This window comes from Paralichthys olivaceus, chromosome 11 (assembly GCF_024713975.1).
Source record: "Paralichthys olivaceus isolate ysfri-2021 chromosome 11, ASM2471397v2, whole genome shotgun sequence".
In the NCBI taxonomy this organism is placed as follows: Eukaryota; Metazoa; Chordata; class Actinopteri; order Pleuronectiformes; family Paralichthyidae; genus Paralichthys; species Paralichthys olivaceus.
The window spans coordinates 20207386-20225068 of NC_091103.1; the positions used below are offsets into that span (position 1 = coordinate 20207386).

Here is a 17683-nt window from a genome sequence, read left to right on the forward strand (position 1 = left end):
TTAACACAGCAGCCATTTTTCCTGTGGTCTCCTTATGTTTTTCCGCAAGCTGCTCTCTATTTACCTCAAGTGCTTTACTAACCTGTTGAAAATAAGATATTAAATCATGAAAGTCATGTACCTCGCAGTGAGCTCTACTGTGGCTGCTGTGTCTAAACGGTAGACAAAGGGCAGAAGGCCACACTTCTGTTATTGTTAATACAACATCACCTCTTAACTAATTCTTCAAATCAGGATTATGACATGAAACACAAGCAAACAATCACTTTTCAATTGCTTTGACCCCAGTTTTTCTAGAGCTCACATCTCATGAAATAATTCCCAACTTTGTCCAGAAAGAAATTTAGTGAGAGACTTGACTCATCATGCTGTCACATCTAATGAGCTCTGAAGGTGTTGTCCTTAAGGCCCAGGTTACATATTTGACAGGAATATTTACAGAGTTAACCTAGACTTAAGCTTCAAACTCAAATGAACAAACAAACAGTGCAAAGAGATACTGATCTACAGTTAGAAGTTGTGAAAAGAAGAAGAAAAGTCAGTCAACTTTTCTATAAGCCACAAGTTTGTCCAGTATTTGAAAACCTCTGGGTTAGACAGACTGATCAGAAAACTGTGACTTCTTGAAAGTAACCTTCCAAACTTTGAAGTGAATTATGGCTTCCGCAGGCCAGCTGGACAAATGCCATATAAAGTAATGTTTCCATCATGTTGGGAAAAAAAATCAAATTGCTTACAGCCATAAAAATTGGAACGTGTCCTAAGACTTTCTCTAAGATACATTTTTCCTGCAACTATAGGCTTATTGAAGTATAACAGCAAAACAACATTTGCAAAAAAACTATTATTTTATAGATACAAAAACATGTGCAACCAACCATGAGGTGATTGTCTGCTCATTTAAGTGATTTTAGTGAGTTTATCAGTTCCTGTGCTGAATGCATCCTTAAGCGACTCATCACTGTGATTATCAATGTTGTCAGAGTGTGACTGAACCAATTGATTAAATATATCACGGAGCAAAAATTTATATCAAGATTTTTAAGTATTGATGACAATTGTGAATAACTTAAGAAGAAACAACATAACACTTGTTTTATGAATGCCAGCACACAAAAAGCATTCTGGAGAAAAGTTAAGGATTATGTTATTATACACACAACAATCATTCAATTAAACTGTGATAAACCTGTCACTTGTTCAATGCTTTGCGCTTTTCTGTATCTGCATGTTATGTGACTTTTTGCAGCGTCCTCAAATTGATGAGGTTGTTTTCTTAATTTGCACGTTTTTTTTCTATTTGCATGTTTTCCTAATTTGCGGTGCATTGAGCTCTCGGCCACCGTAGGTACCAGAAGTTTTGCTAACTAACGTTAGCGCACTACTATTGCTACTTTTTGTCGCTATGGTGAACTATGTGCAACATCCTGAAACTATGGAAATGTTGGCTGGATATAGTGTTAATAACAATAATAATAATGATAATAGACAATAAATACTACTACTACTACTAATAATAATAATAATAAGAAGAAGAAGAATACATACTACTACTACTACTACTACTACTAATAATAATAATGATAATAATGACATATTTGCTTTCCATACATATAGGTAAAAATAAAAACATTTATATAATAAAAATAATAATAATCCACCGCCTGCCTGTGGGCTAATTGGTTAATAATTATTGATGAATTAATTAACAAATAAGTTAAACACATCACATGAACGCGAAGATTTCCTCGAGTGCGCGCTCTGTCTTCACCGTGCACGAGCAGCGCTGACAGCCAAACGGTCCGGTGTAAATCACTGCAATGGCAGAGGAGCAGGGGAGGGAGGGAGGGAGGAGGGAGGGTGGAGGACACCGGCTCCAGCCCTACCTCCTCTCTGCGTGTGAGCACACGGCAGAGCAGCAGAGAACCATCACAGGGGCAACAAAGGGACGCATGGTTCATCCAGACAGGCATCAAACGAGTAAATGATTCATTGAGACGAGCTGCACCTGCAGACACACGTTTGATTCCATCTGTCCTCACGTCTGAGGTAAGAGAGACTGCAGCAAAACAAGAAAATCTACATGTTCTGTACCGTTTTCTTTTTTATTGTTAATCTATTAGAATTTGCTTCCAGTCAAGATCCTTAAACATGTTTACATTGTTTGTGTTGTGCATCATCCACTGAAAATGCTACACTCATGCATGTGAAGTGCTTTGCTGTAAAGGTTGAATTGAGCCACACCAGCATGAAATGGGTGTGACATGTTACTTCCTATAATGCATGTACTTGCAGCATTAGCAGCATCAAAGCTTGTATCAGGAGTGTGTAGAGAACCTGATTGCTCATAATGTGTAATGCAGTTTAAAATGAAAGAGATTACTCATATAACAAGCATCCTCTTTGTATTATTAGGGTGTGATAGCACTGCACAGTCATGGAGCTGGAGCACTTCGATGAGCGGGACAAGGCTCTGAGATACACCCGAAGGGGCTCAAGAGGGAATGGGCTTCCCAGTCCCACGCACAGTGCCCACTGCAGCCTCTACAGAACCAGGACCCTGCAAGCTCTGAGCTCAGAGAAGAAGGCCAAGAAGATCCGCTTCTACCGCAACGGGGACCGCTACTTCAAAGGGATTGTATATGCCATTTCTCAGGAGAGATTCAGGTCCCTAGAAGCTCTGCTGGCCGACCTCACGAGAGCTCTGTCAGACAACGTCAACCTGCCCCAAGGGGTGAGGACCATATACACCATCGATGGGATGACGAAGATCACCAGCATGGACCAGCTGGTGGAAGGTGAGCAGTGCTCTGAATGTTGGTTAGTTTTCCCTCCACGTTTAGTTTGAGATCAGGTGGAGTGAAACACTTCAACAAAACCAGAAGCTGATTCAAGTGAGAACAACATTTCTGACTTCTGCAGTATTGTACAGATGAAGTAGCCAGTGTCACACTGCCCTGTGATCCTTATCTCTTATTTGTGTCTTTGCTTTTGTTTGTTAGCAAGTAAAAACTCTTCTAATGTTTGTTGTTCCTCGGCAGGAGAGAGCTATGTGTGTGCGTCCATAGAGCCCTACAAGAAGCTGGAATACACCAGGAATGTAAATCCCAACTGGTCAGTTGGTGCTAGGACTGCCGTGTCCATCCGTGACCCTTCTTCCCTGGGTAGCTCCAAGGCGGGATGCCCAGAAAATAGAGAGAGCAAGGACTTCATAAGGCCCAAGCTGGTAACCATCGTCCGCAGTGGAGTAAAGCCTCGCAAGGCCATACGGGTCTTGCTAAACAAGAAGACTGCACACTCCTTTGAGCAAGTCATGACTGACATCACAGACGCCGTTAAGATGGACTCTGGAGTCGTCAAAAGGCTATTTACTGTTGACGGCAAGATGGTAGGTCCATTATCCTTCTACAGAATGCTTCTGAGATCCTCACATCTATTTTTAGGCTGTTTGGTAATAATTGGAGATCATTTAAAATAGCAGTTGTATTTCTATAATTTAGTTTCCCTAAAAGTTCAGCAACATTTTATTCTATGGAAATCAAGTCTAGATATTTTAAATCAGAAGCAAACAATGCACACTGTAGTAAGTCCACAGCTTGTATTATGTTTTATAGCAACAGCACAAGGTGCATACAAATATACTGTGCATCAGTTAAAGAAGGACAATACAGACTTAATTTTCCAAAATCACAAACTACTCTTTGTGTATTTGGATTCATTCGATGATAAAGGTTAGGCATGGTTGCACATTTGTGCCCAACATTAATCTTGTAGGTATTTGAGACGTTAATCAGGGCTGAACAATATGCAAATAAATCTAGTTTGGATTATTTTAATAGAGTTAGCAACAAGACTATTATATATGGAATGATAATTGTAGCATTTTATTTTCACCAAAGATTGTGAAAGTAAGCTGGTGCATATACATCACTGTAGCATCACAGTTCTGTATTGACCTATTTTACCTTTATTAATAACGACATAGATATTGCACTTGTTATTTTGATATATCCATAACCTGCACATTTTATTCACAGGATGCTTATTTCAACAAAAGCCCTAAGTGCTCTGTACCTGAGAGAATGCCATTATCTGATGCCCTTTTTCTCCAACACTATAGTGCATTAATTGCTCACAAGTGGGGAGGATGCAAGGAAGCTTTTGTTGGATAGAAGTCAAAGGAGATGGGCACAACCTTCGGCAATTGTTCCCAGTGCAGCTGATGCGGTGCCTAGATTCATTTGGCTGCGGTGAAAGTTATTTGGGATGTGAACGTTTCCTGCTTTCCATCTTACATGGGGAGTTTTAGCTCAACTCAAGTTCATATATATTTATAAATCAAAGACAAAGAAAACAAACCAGACTGTGATGTGGCCTGTTCAGCTCCTCTTTCATTTCTCTGAGAGTTTCCTCCTTACCCAATAAGATAGGCATCCCAGTAGAGTCAAAGTCAACTGGGAGTATTTGCTAAATGTATTATGAGAAATGGGTTTCTAGGACTCCATCTCATATTCCTACTTACAGCGGCACATGATTAACTGGATATTCACTTAGTGGGTTTGAACCAGACTAACTTTATCAACAGTATTCATTACTTGGAAGTTTTTTTTTTTTTCACACCACATTGCACCTTTACATTATTGTGGAGATGGTTGCTTTTGTTGTGTGTGTGTGTGTGTGTGTGTGTGTGAGCTGATTATTTCTGTTGAAATAGTCAGCTCTCAACTTCAGCTCCAAACCTCTCCATAAACTCTTGTCACCTGCACTCTATATTTTATTTTTTCTTCTGATGGTTTCTATGGTGACATGGTTTCCCGAGCTGGTTGCTAAGGAACAGCCTCTGCGGCTGAGCGGTGCAGTAGTGATGTCAGGACTGTAGGTGTAGTGTGAGAGGACTCGTGTAGATGCAGTGCTTGGTCTGTTGGCCTTATTACACACGTAGCAGGAAGATGGAGCACATGGCTGAGCTATAATCCCAGGATAGGAGCAATTCAGGGAACAGTTGGGAGATTTTTTCACAGACAAACACATCTGCCTTCACAAATCCTCAGAATTATTATTTAGTAGTCATAAAATGGACATGACATTTTACTAGATCAGAGATAGATGTCCTGTTTACTGTGTCAGGGACTCATTTGCTACATTCTCTTGTTTGGTTTAGGGATTTCAATCCCTGCTGCTTGAATAGTTAATACAAATAAACAATTGACTGTTAATTCAAATTGAAAGTTTATTATGTAAAACACATAGTCAATAAAAATTCCAAACACATCTACCCTCATTAGCTCATTTATTTACTTAAAATAGTATAACTGCTAATTTGCCATTGATTAAACATTAAGATTTTAAAATGGATGATATTCTCATGCAGTCACACCCCATTTCTCTGTTTTGGACTCATGGTTCTATTAGTGGATCTGCTCAGCGGGTGGTTCTGCTTTATGGCTGTGAACCACCCATCGTGCTGAGTCATGGTGTTCTGCCATGACAGTCACTTTTAACTTTGACCAAGTATTTAGGAATTGGCTAAACTTTTCTAAAGCTGCCTATAAAGATGAAAAATCAACATTACCCACACTAGCACAACCACAAGATAGAAAGCGATGAGAAACAGGCACCCTGTAGAGAAGGCCCTTTGAAAACATGCCATGGCCTGGTGTGATCCTGCTGTTTTGAATGGGATGGAGCAGAGGGTATTTGCATGACTGAGAGGAGACTTAGCCTATGGCATTTAAATCCCCTCTGTAATGGATGTGTCTCTGCACTGTAATTGTATTATGCACACCACTAACATCTCTGGATCAGCAGAGTCAAAGTCTATGTCGAAATAGACGTCAACAGCCTCCAGAGGACCAAGTCTGGCTCGACATCAATGCAGGAAAGCAGAAGATGCGTCAGTATATGTGATCAACAGCCCATTTCTGCTTTAGAAATGAGATACAGGGTGGAGGTGGATGAGATTTATGGCGCTGAATGAGCCAGGGAGCTGAACCTAGCTTATGTTTTACAAATCACTTCTTCACGTTGACCTTGACTGTGCCATTTCTTGGTTTGGCCTGCATGTGCCCGTAATGAATCTCTGTGGTTCTCTGCTCATATTACAGATGTCCTGTCAGCACAGTGCTCAAAGCCTTTGTAGAGAATCAATTGTTTCACGGACTGATTTTAGATTAACAATTTAAAAGTAAGATATAAAAGTAGTCGTTTTTTGCTTTTGGACAGAGATGGATCATCTTTTGGTACAACTGTAAGGTCTTATTTTGTGAATGCTGTCTAATTTAAGAAATACACTGCTATTGAAATGAATATCTATTGCTGTATGATTTTGAGAGAATATCATTGTAAAACCCTGCCATTTTAAAACCTGTATAAGGTATAAATAACGTGCAACTAAAGGGGAGCAAGATGGCTGGAAGAGAAAGTGAGGCTGTCTGGCTTTCCTCTCACCTCCTGCTGTGACTTGGCTTTTAAACACAGAACAGTGACTTGCTCAGTATCCTACTGCCTTCAATGTGGAGAGGACACTTTCTCTGTCATCCTCTTTTTGTACTGAGTGCCCACAAAATGTGCTTGAGCTAAAGTTGGTACTGCTGAAACCGAACAGAATGTCAGAAGCAAGTACTTATTTAACTGTTTTCAACCGTGTTTCATCTAAATTCTATGAATTGTGGTTTTCTTTACCATAGAACGAGCCCTTTATATTCAAATAATTTATATTTACATCGGAAGCGGGTCCTCTCTACGGAGGCCACCATGTTTTTTACAGTAGCCCTCAAAATATCTTTTGAGTTTTTATGATAACTGAAGGCTACCACAGGTTCTCTTTCATGTTTGGAAGGGAAGGGTGAGGTGAGGGGTATCTAGCTGCAACATGCAACGTCACCACTAGATGTCACTAAATTCTACACGCTGTACCTTTACGTCTTAAACCTTTTCATAAAGATCCATGATTGTTTCCAGGGAAATCAGTGAAAATGTAAAATATCTCACAAAGATAGATAGATAGATACTTTATTGATCCCGAAGGAAATTCAAGCATCTAGTGGCAGTAAAATACATGAAGACAGAGATAAAAAATTCCTGGATCCGCCCCTTGTTATGGATTTGCACCAAAATTAAGTCAGTTCTTTCCTGACCAATATCCCATCCTTCACTCATATTTCATGGTAATCTGTCAAGTAGTTTTTGCATGATCTTGCTTAAAAAACAATGAAACCAACAAACAAACAGACGGGTGAAAACCTAATCTCTGTGGCAGAGACATAGTGACAAAGTAACTCAAAACTAAGACATTATGTTAAGGAACATTTTAAATATGTATTTTAATGTGTGCTTGGGTCGTTGGTGTGTCCGTTTAGATTTCAGCATGGTGGATGGTGTTGAATTGTTCTTTTTAAGGAATCTATAACTCATTGGTCTTTACCACTGCAGTTATTGTCACAGTTTTGTCTTGGATCGTGTCTGTAACTATAAATACATGGTTTTAAAACCCTTTCTTCTTCCTACTGGACACTTGAATGTGCACACATAAAGTACATTACAGCAGGTAATAGACCCTTGATTCCAGAAAAGGAGTTATTTCAACGTTTAAAAAAGTAAGCATGCTTTCTATGTAAGTGTAACAGATGAAGCTGAGTCATGTTTCTGGCCAGCACATTGAGGGGGGGGGGGGGGGTATGCAGTACCCAGCTGCTCTACCTCAGGTTGTGTAATCTATTTTCTCCACCATGGCAGAGATTGATCAGCTCTCTGATCTCCCATTGTGTTTTCGCTGGACTGGATTTCCGAGATAAAATCCTGACGGATATTATAATAATATTTCCACTGGATGCTGCAGCCGGGACCCGGAAGGGGGCTGATGGGTGGGGGTGGTCTAGGGGGGATGGTAGACCTCATGGAACTGCTGTGTCACTGAGCCAGCAGGCACAAGTAATCAATATGAAGCACAACACTCGTAATTTTTTCCAGTTATGCGTCTTGCCTGGACTGATGGTGATACTATTCTGTTGTCTGCAGCTTGTGCTGCTCCGTGCTCCAGATAGGATCTGATCTTAAAGTAGCCGTGTCCCACTCATGCGCTCTAACTCAGCCTCTGTCTCGTCTCCTTGGCAACGGCTGTGGGGGTCTTCTCCCTCTTGGGATCTTTCTGTTGTTTTGATGGGATTGGGGGTGGGGGCTGTCAGAGAAAATACCCATGTTAACCACCCCCTCTGTGCTCAATGTTTTTTTTAAAATTTCATATCTGGATGACCTTTAACTGTTTGGACATGTTCATCCTGCATTTTTTAAACTGAATTAGTCATCTCCTTTGCCGAGTAATCCAACATTTCAACATTTTAGATGCAGTTTATTGAAACTGCATATAATATGGCCTAGTGTATATTTCTTCTTAAGTAATGAGATCTGTACAATAGAGATCAGATCATTAACTCATGATATTAGAAATATGGTTGGAGGGCAGTTGATAGACTGTGTTGGTTTTCTTGTCTGGCCTTTGTTCTTCAGCACTTAAGTCATCACATTAAACTCATGCTGAACTCTGCATGGTTCTTAATGAGACAATTAATAATGTATATACTATTTCTGCTGTTGGCTTTTGCCTTTGTTCCGATTTCAGTTTTCTAAACCTTGATTACATTAGAAAAACTAAATCATGAGTGTTAGGCAACAATCTTGAGTTATGTAATCAATAGCAACATCTAGCATTTGAAAATGGCCCTAATATAAACATATCCTACAATTTATAATCAGTAAAATCAAGCTTAAAAGCCAATTTGAGACAAAACACGTAGTGAATAATAGTTTTAAATCCTGTTTTTGTCGTTGACAGATGTTTTACCGAGTTAACCTCTCGGCAGAGGAAATGAAGAACTCTTCCTCCTCTGGCACTTTGCTGTAATTAAGCATATCAATACGCCTTTTGAGAGGAAGGTCAAGACACCATCAGTTTCTTCATTTATTTATGACATCCACTGAGATGGGCTCCTGTAATAATGAGAGCAGCGGATGTTGTCGTCCTGTTTGTCTTTGTAGAAAAGTTAAAATGATTATTATCTTTTCTAGATTATCATCAATACAAAAAAAATGTGCCGACCAACAAATCCACGTTTTGGATTAAGGTTAAAATTGAATCTCTGACCAGGAAACCATTTCATATTTTGAGCATTCAGTTTTATATACTTTATATATATAAATAGTACTTTGTGTTCCATCAGATTCGATGATTTGTGAAGGATGCTAAAAGATCAGAATTTGGAAAATGCTTCCTTATGTTCATGTGTATTGATGTGATTGACACCTTAATGGATGATGTTAATAAAAACATGTCTTAACAGGATGTTATATTGAATGGTCCTGGACTATAGAGGATAATTGACTAAATCTCTCACAGGGGACGAAGACACTTAAATGACCAGCAGAGGACATTGTCACTGTGACTGTACTGAATATAATCCAGGTTTAAAAGGAGCTCATCTTTTTTTAGTAGTTACCCTAGAGAAACTTTTACTTTCAGCCGGGCTGAGAGGAAATGTTAATGCCATTATTCATGTGCTGTACACAAAATTCATTTCCCTTTGGCAATTATGAATATGCAGTTTCATTGTGTCTGCCCAACTCTATCTCATCCTCTTTTCTTTTTCTACTCTATTTCATCCAGTGGTATTTTCTTTCATGATTCTCTCTTGTACACTGATTGACCTGAATGGTTTTGATCAGAAGTAATACGTATATTTGTATAATTTCATATCTGAGATTTCCCCAAATTGTGCTGCATTTCAAACTAAAAAAGTTAATATTTAAAAATATAACTGACAGAAATATATCAATGTTTCCCAGGTTACCTGTCTTCAGGACTTTTTTGGGGAAGATGATATATTCTTTGCTTGTGGCCCCGAGAAGTTCCGTTATCAGGATGACTTCAACCTGGATGAAAGTGGTGAGTGCACTTTCATTTGTACGAGGCGTGATTCACTCAGTGGAAAGAATTTGGCTCTAAAACTCCCAGGATTCTTTGTTTTGTGTTGTTGGCTACTGTGGCTACACATTACATTGTTTTTTATTAAACTATCCTCCTGTGTGGCTCAAGTAAACACTGAATATGCCAAACATGAAACGTGAAAGGTGTAATATTTGTGCCTGCATTAGGTGTGGTGAGGATATGGACTAGAACAAGACTGGAAAACAGATTTGCTTCATATTGAACCTAGGTCCTGGCTGACCTAGTTTAAGGTTGTTGTTTAATGTGTGTGTGTGTGCTTTATTAAATGTGCTCTCCAGGACAAAGCAGACATCATCACTCACAATTTGTGGCTCTGTGGTTTTAGGCTAATGTACCAGAGAGAAAATAGTCCCCTATCAATGATGGTATATTTACTGAAACAAACCCAGAACCTCAAACTGACATAGACTCAAAAAAACTAGGTAATTCCTGAAATGGTACTAAGTCGAGTGCATACCTATCATCCAACGCCATAGCAATCCTTTTTTTATTTTAGCATAAATAGCCAAATATTATTTCCTGAGAAAGTGAGAACATTATTGAAATTGTCCCGATCTTTTAATATTAAGGAAATTGATGGAAAATTCCTGGATCAACCCCTTCAACCAAACTTCCAAGGGCTCTTTCCTTGCCCCTGCCCCATCCCCTCACCAAATCTGGTGCAAATTGCTTCTGTAGTTTTTGAATAATCCAAATCATATCCAAATAAGATGAATAATTAAGGTTATTTCTATAGCAGCTTTCATACAAGTATTACAGCTCAAAGTGCTTTACATACAATATAGATACAAAATATTTATGAAACATAAGAATATGTTAAAATGACATGTAAAAGAAAAGGAAATAGAAAAGAACTCAAATCAAACAAACAGTAACAACATACATGGGTGAAAACCTAATATCCTTGGTGGATGAAATAAGTTAGTCGAGTTTTTTCATTGAAAAATGTTGCTGCAGTTGCATATTTGTTCATGCATCTTACTTTTTTGAATTTTTTTTACAGAATGCAGGGTTGCAAAGTCTGCATCTTACGGGCGGCTTCCCTCCATTACGGGTCGCTCTTCCCCAAAAAGTGGTGGTTGGTCCCGCAGGAGCAAGTCTCCTTCATCCACTGGTTCAGGTAGCTGCTATCTTTATCACTTTCTGGTTTTTGATGGTTAAAACTTGGTTTTAGGTTCAAGGGTCAGAATCTGATTCGAGTAATGGTTGGTGGAAAGCATTTACTTGTGATTGTTTTTGAAACAGAGAATATAGCCCTCTCCTAAGGTTTCAATATTTCTTTAAATGTTTACATGTGTGCTATGTATAAAAGTGCATTTTATTGTGCAGCACATCTTCATGATGCAGATTTCTGTTTTACTGATAGCTAACGGCACTGCAGGCAGTCAGCTGTCCACTCCTCGATCTGGAAAGTCTCCCAGCCCCTCTCCAACCAGTCCAGCCAGCCTCCGAAGACGACAGGTAATACACATTGATTTTCCTATGAATAACTTTCACTTCTTAGACCATACTGTACCAAATAGGCCATGTCAAAGATTTACATAATTACAGTATCTTCCTCAATTAATAATGTTTAAAACTATTATGGTGACATGGAATTACTGTAAATGAAAATGTTGTTTATTGAACGAATAAATATAATAATCATCGGACCAATTACCAGCAAAATATATGTGAGTGTTAAATATATAAATAAATAATAAATAGTGGTACTTATATTACTGCAAATCTAAAAAAGGTGTAAATATACAGACGTGAAAATCAGCCCGACGTAAACACAAGCTGTTTTTGTTTTGTTTGTTTGTATTCTGTTAAATTTCAGACTTATGTTTTGAATGCAGGCGTCAGCAGCACATTTTCACTGTGTTATCAAAGATCTGGGATGACAAACACATTTTGCTTCTGCGCCACAACTGTGAGCGAAATCCAATTATCAGTGCCACCATCGTTAATTAATCATAAGGCTGGCTGGGGTTGGAGGCTGTGGTGGAGGATTTTATTGCTCGCACTTTTCAAACCACATGTCTTTATGCTGGTGAAAAGCTTACCATGGTTTCACCACACTTTTATTATCTAATCTCAAAGTGCATCCTCAAGGCTGGAACAGTAGAACAAATGTGAGCAGGCACTCTGTTTCTCCTTCCAGGGATCTCAACACAGTGGCTCCTCGCTCTCTTTAGCTTCGACTAAGGTTTGCAGCTCAATGGATGAAGGAGATGGGCCCGGCAGTGAAGGTTAAGATATTGCATGACACGTGAATATTCTGGAATATGTTTATGTAAGTTCACTTATAAATCCTCATTTGTTTGACTCCACAGCTGAGCCAATGGAGGACCACTCTTCAGTCCCAGCCTCCATAACAGAGAGGTACAAAGTGGGCAGAACCTTAGGGGACGGAAACTTTGCTGTGGTGCGGGAGTGTGTGGAGAAATCCACTGGGAGAGAGTTTGCTCTGAAGATCATCAGCAAAGATAAATGCAGGGGAAAGGTGGGTCTGCCTCCACACTGTTATTTCACCACAGAATTTGGTTTAAATTGCTGTTTACTCACTTTAGTTATTTTCTCTTTAGATGATATTGATGTAATTCTGCTTTGGATTTCTTTAATTTCCTTATTGGTCAGTGGATGTGCCATTTCCTCTGGAACAAAAAAAAATCTGTTTCTAGATTTTTCATTTATTACATTTACTTTATTACTCAGGAGCACATGATCCAGAGTGAGGTGTCAATCCTTCGGCGTGTTAAACATCCCAACATCGTACTTTTAATTGAAGAAATGGACACACAGAGCGAGCTCTATCTCGTAATGGAGCTGGTTAAGGTACAACACAGTAATTGTTCTGTCCTTGTTCTTGTTTTTTTACTAGATGTCTATTTTGTGACATAATTGTATGTTTGTCTGTAAAAACAGATTTCTCCTGATCCTTGGTAATACATAGACTCATGTCGATTTCCCTAAACCCACATCCTCTCTCTCCAGGGGGGCGATCTCTTTGACGCAATCACCTCCTCTAACAAATACACAGAGCGAGATGCCAGCTGTATGTTGTTCAATCTGGCAAGTGCCATCAAGTACCTGCACAGTCTCAACATTGTCCACAGAGACATAAAACCTGAAAACCTGTTGGTAAGTACCACTCCACAAAGTTTTCTATTCACTCCTCATAGGCCCATTGGTCTCCAAAATTCAAATGTACAAGCTTCCAATTCAATAAATTAAATAATGAAAATGATGACATGAAATTATTGTACAAAACTCCAAAGGTTTGGGACGTCATATGTCACTGTGGTCATTTGGAACTTCTAAAGTCTGACCTAAATCTGAAATATAATGCTCTGCTAACTCTACAAGACTCAGATTAAAGACCAAATGTTTCTGAAATAAATGAATAAAGTTCAGTCTTCAGACAAGATGTTAACCTCAAAGAGAACTCGGTCACAAATGCAGTTTTTAGTTGTAGTGTTGCTATTTTTTGCGACAACTTAAGTGTTTGCTGTTTTGTTTGTACCACAGATGAATTTGAATGCTCCTGCTGTTGTTTTCACTCAGTTTAAAATGATTTTATTGTCACATCCAGCTCATCAACAGAATCTTTACCCCAGTGAGGAATATTATTTATAATCTATGTGATTACTGTTTCTTGCTTGCCCTTATTGCATGTGCACTCAGGTCTACGAGCACCAGGATGGCAGTAAATCTCTGAAACTTGGGGACTTTGGTTTGGCCACCGTTGTGAACGGGCCCCTCTACACTGTGTGTGGCACCCCCACCTACGTAGCTCCTGAAATTGTTGCTGAGACGGGGTGGGTCAGAGCAGTTGTGTCATCTAAGACATGATCATTCTTGTGAACTGTTGCTCCTTGCAGATTTGTTTAGTTTCTGATATATATATTTCCGGATCATTCTTGTGAACTGTTGCTCCTTGCAGATTTGTTTAGTTTCTGATATATATATTTCCGGATATTCTCCTCTTCAATTAAAGATATGGCCTCAAGATTGACATTTGGGCAGCTGGTGTCATCACGTACATTCTACTGTGTGGATTTCCTCCTTTCCGTGGGTACGTATGTGCTCCTATATCAGAAGAAGTTTGACCTTTTAACCACATCAGTGACATTAGTTTCTTTATCTCAACAAGAAGCAGATTGGCACTCATAGAGTCCATTCGTCCTTATGAAACCACATTTAAGTCACTTTATCCAGATTTATATTTGGAACTGCACCAAATTTCACACACTCAGTAAATAATATCAGTCCTCTAAATATTCATCCATTTTCACAAATGATTCCCTTAGAAATGAATGTAAATGTCAGAAAAAGATTGTTCTAACCTGTGCCTGAATTCAATGTTTTGTTTCTTGACTCATGTCCCATTCCTCCACCAAGTTGAGAGGAAATGTGTTCAGTGGCTTGAGCATAATCCTGCTGACAAACAAACCAGATGTGAAAACTTAACCGAGAGGTAACAAATGGCATCATACACCTATGATATATGTGTTGTTTTTATTTCTCCAGCGGTGACAAAGATCAGGACGATCTCTTTGAACACATTCTGAGTGGCCAGCTGGATTTCCCTGCAGCGTACTGGGACAATGTTTCTGACTCGGCCAAGGTTTGTGTTCTCTCCTCATGTGCCACCTCAGTGTGAAACATCAGAATCTGTCTCATGTTATTAAACCAGCTACTCATGAGTAAACCAACATGCTTCTCTTTAGACATTGATCACTGGGATGCTGCAGGTGGAGGCAGATCAGAGATACACAGCGGTACAGGTGCTCGATCACCCCTGGGTCAATGTAAGTTCAGCATAGTGGGGTCACTCCTCTCACTAGAATCACGTTCAAGTAGTTTTTATTTAATTGTATTTATACCCTGCTTAGCTCAGTTTTCTCTCATGCACCTCATGTTTTGGAATGACAATAATTCTTTTTGAATCTCGAATCTTAAATTGCAGTTTAGAAACAATATGAAGTGTAACGCAGCTGGTAGAGTCGCTGAAGTTTGCTCTTTGTGTTTCTCGAGGATGAGGGTGCGTCAGAGAATGAGCACCAGCTGCTGGTGGCTGGAAAGATCAAGAAGCACTTCAACACTGGACCAAAGCTCCACAGCACCACAGCGGGAGTGTCAGTCATCACAGTAAGTTCTGCTCTGCACTGGTCCATCAGTAAATGAAACTTTTTGTTTTGTGAATCTGCCTGAGGGATGATGCTTTGGACGTCATTACAAACTGAAAATATCTTTAGTTTAGAATTTTGTTCCTGATATCCTTTTATACTTTGGTTTTCATTTGAATTCACTATTTGTATGAAGCAGCATAGAGCTAATACGCTGGGCTTCCATCACAGAGTGCTGGCAGTCCACATTTCCCACCCCCGCCCTCCGAGTCATGGCCCCTTGGTGGAGCCCTTTTCATGTCTCGGCCTAATTTACTTTACTTCTTATTTTCTTTGCCTTTTGTAGCTTTTCCTGGTTTTGTTGAACACTTTACTAGTTTGCAGCATCAAAAGATGAAGTTAAACTTTGTCACAAGAAGGAGAGAAGTTGTAAGGCCAATGCAGTTGATCACATTTAACTGTTAGAGTCGATGCCGCTCTTCATGTCCTGTATTCCTGTGGAGAACCTAACAGTCGCCGCTGTGTCACTCTCCCTCAGACCACGCCACTTGATAAAGAGAAGCAAGTTTTCAGACGTAGACGCCATCAGGATGTGAAGTCCGCCCCCCACCTCCCACACAGCTTCGGTGCCTCCCACGGTGCCACCCGCGGCCTCTCTCCCACTGACCTCACCCCAGAGTCTGAAGACTATTCCCCGAGTTCTGCCGGCACTGTCCGTTCACCCGTCTCTCCGTTCTGAGAGCCTTCCTGAGGCCACAGCACCGTCCACCCCTCTATGAAGAGGTTGGGGCACAGAACAGATTCAACCCATCATTGGGTTCAGTCTGCTGACCTGGACATTGACAGGCTGCACATTTATCTGCACCTATTTTATTTCTTTCCTGCCATAGAACTTTAAGGAGCAGTTCATCTCTGGGTCAAAGAATAAGAGCATGCAACAATTTTTAGTACATTTGTCCTTTCACCTGATTTCTACACAGCAAGCACTGGTTCATAGTAGTAATATAGAGCCCTCTACTGGTTTTTATTGTGTACTACAGGAATGGCAGTCTGCTTCATGAAGCACTTTTTAAAAGAAGTTGTTAACAAACAATACTGAAACCATAGCCTCGGAATATTCATGCTTGACTCCAACACAAACGCTCATGTATCTAGAATGACACTCATATCTCTGCCCAGGCCCAACAACAAGCTGCACCAAATGTCACACACTCGTAGACTCAGTCCCTTAAATGTGTTATCAACCTTAATTTATTCAGTGAAAATGTCAACAAAACAATCAGACACACAATGTTACAGAGAGTAGAGAAAATTAAATTCTAGATCCGCCCCTTTGTTCAAATCCACACCCAAATTTAATGGGTTCTGTCTTGGCCCACTTCCCATCCTTCACTAAGTTTGGTCTAAATCCACTTTGTAGTTTTTGCACAATCTAGCTGACAAACACAAACGGACAAAGGCAAAAAAAGCCTCTCAACACAACAGTCACCGTTCTGCTGCACTGTTTTACATCCAGATTACTTCGCTGTGGCACTTTAGGTTCAGGTGCATAAACCTTAGACACCATTCAACAGAACTTGAGAAGACATGCTGCTGAACTGTAGGAGAAATATTGTGTGGCCGCTCAGTAGCTTTTCCTCGTGGAGATTTGAGGGCACTAATGTTTGAGTGTTGATGGTCCTGTGTGCTTGAGGGAGGATTATTTAAGTGGTTTTGTTATTTGTCTGTGTGAGTGTGGTGTTGTTGGTTGTACGTGCATGTGTAAAAACTTGCCTTGGCACAAGTGGATTTAAGTGCAATTAGGTTTTCTGCCCAATGAGCACATTATGAGACATGTTCTTTCACAATGCTGGAACAAGTGAGATAAAAATAAAGGATCTGTCGCTGGTATTAATGGAGTCCAACACAGTTCTCTATCAGAGGGAAGTTTAATGTTGGTAAACTGCAGTGCTTCCAGGAATATCCATTATTTTACTATTTTTATTCTGAATGTACTGTACGTCCTCTGACCACGTCATATGTCGCTTCACCAAATAATCATAGATGTGAATGTCCTTTCATCCAAGACTGTAACCTGCATGTTTGCTAATATGCATCCTAAGATAAGTTGTTCTGGTCTTTTACTCTTCAATATACGCCTGTCAGATATGAAACCACTTCTGTTGCCATTGTACATGCTGTCTTGATGAATGCAGTCCTGTTAAGACAGACCACAACTGAGTTAAGACTTATATATAAATGTATTTTAACAGAAATGTAAAACCACGCCACTTGCTGTTAAAGGGCTTTTTAAGTTTTGCCAAAAAGCACACCGAGAGCAAGTCGTCATAGTAAGTTGTCAGGAATGTGTTTGTTTTGAAGATAGTGTCTGTTTTTCGCCATCGCCAAAAAAACATGTAATGTTTGTGAAAAATGGTTCTCGAAGAAAACTGGGAATGTCAGTGTTAATGTGGAAGCAGATGGAGAATGTGAATGCTGTATTATATTCATCCATATTCCATTAATGTAAGAATGTTATTAAACCTAAATGAGAAAAAAACAAACTGTAATTCACTTATTTTCAATTCTT

At 39.6% G+C, this 17683-nt stretch overlaps 1 protein-coding gene across 1 annotated transcript; it reads left to right on the plus strand.

Moving 5' to 3' along the window:
* Window positions 1–1852: 1852 nt before the first annotated feature.
* Window positions 1853–17656, plus strand: dclk1b (doublecortin-like kinase 1b). Its single transcript, XM_020088150.2, has 16 exons — window positions 1853–2049; window positions 2416–2798; window positions 3042–3388; window positions 9838–9937; window positions 11004–11120; window positions 11367–11461; window positions 12147–12234; window positions 12319–12488; window positions 12701–12820; window positions 12980–13126; window positions 13670–13803; window positions 13983–14060; window positions 14516–14612; window positions 14716–14796; window positions 15023–15136; window positions 15653–17656. The coding sequence occupies exons 2-16, from the start codon at window positions 2438–2440 to the stop codon at window positions 15851–15853; spliced, it is 2250 nt and encodes a 749-aa protein (XP_019943709.2). The 5' UTR covers window positions 1853–2049; window positions 2416–2437; the 3' UTR covers window positions 15854–17656.
* Window positions 17657–17683: the final 27 nt, after the last annotated feature.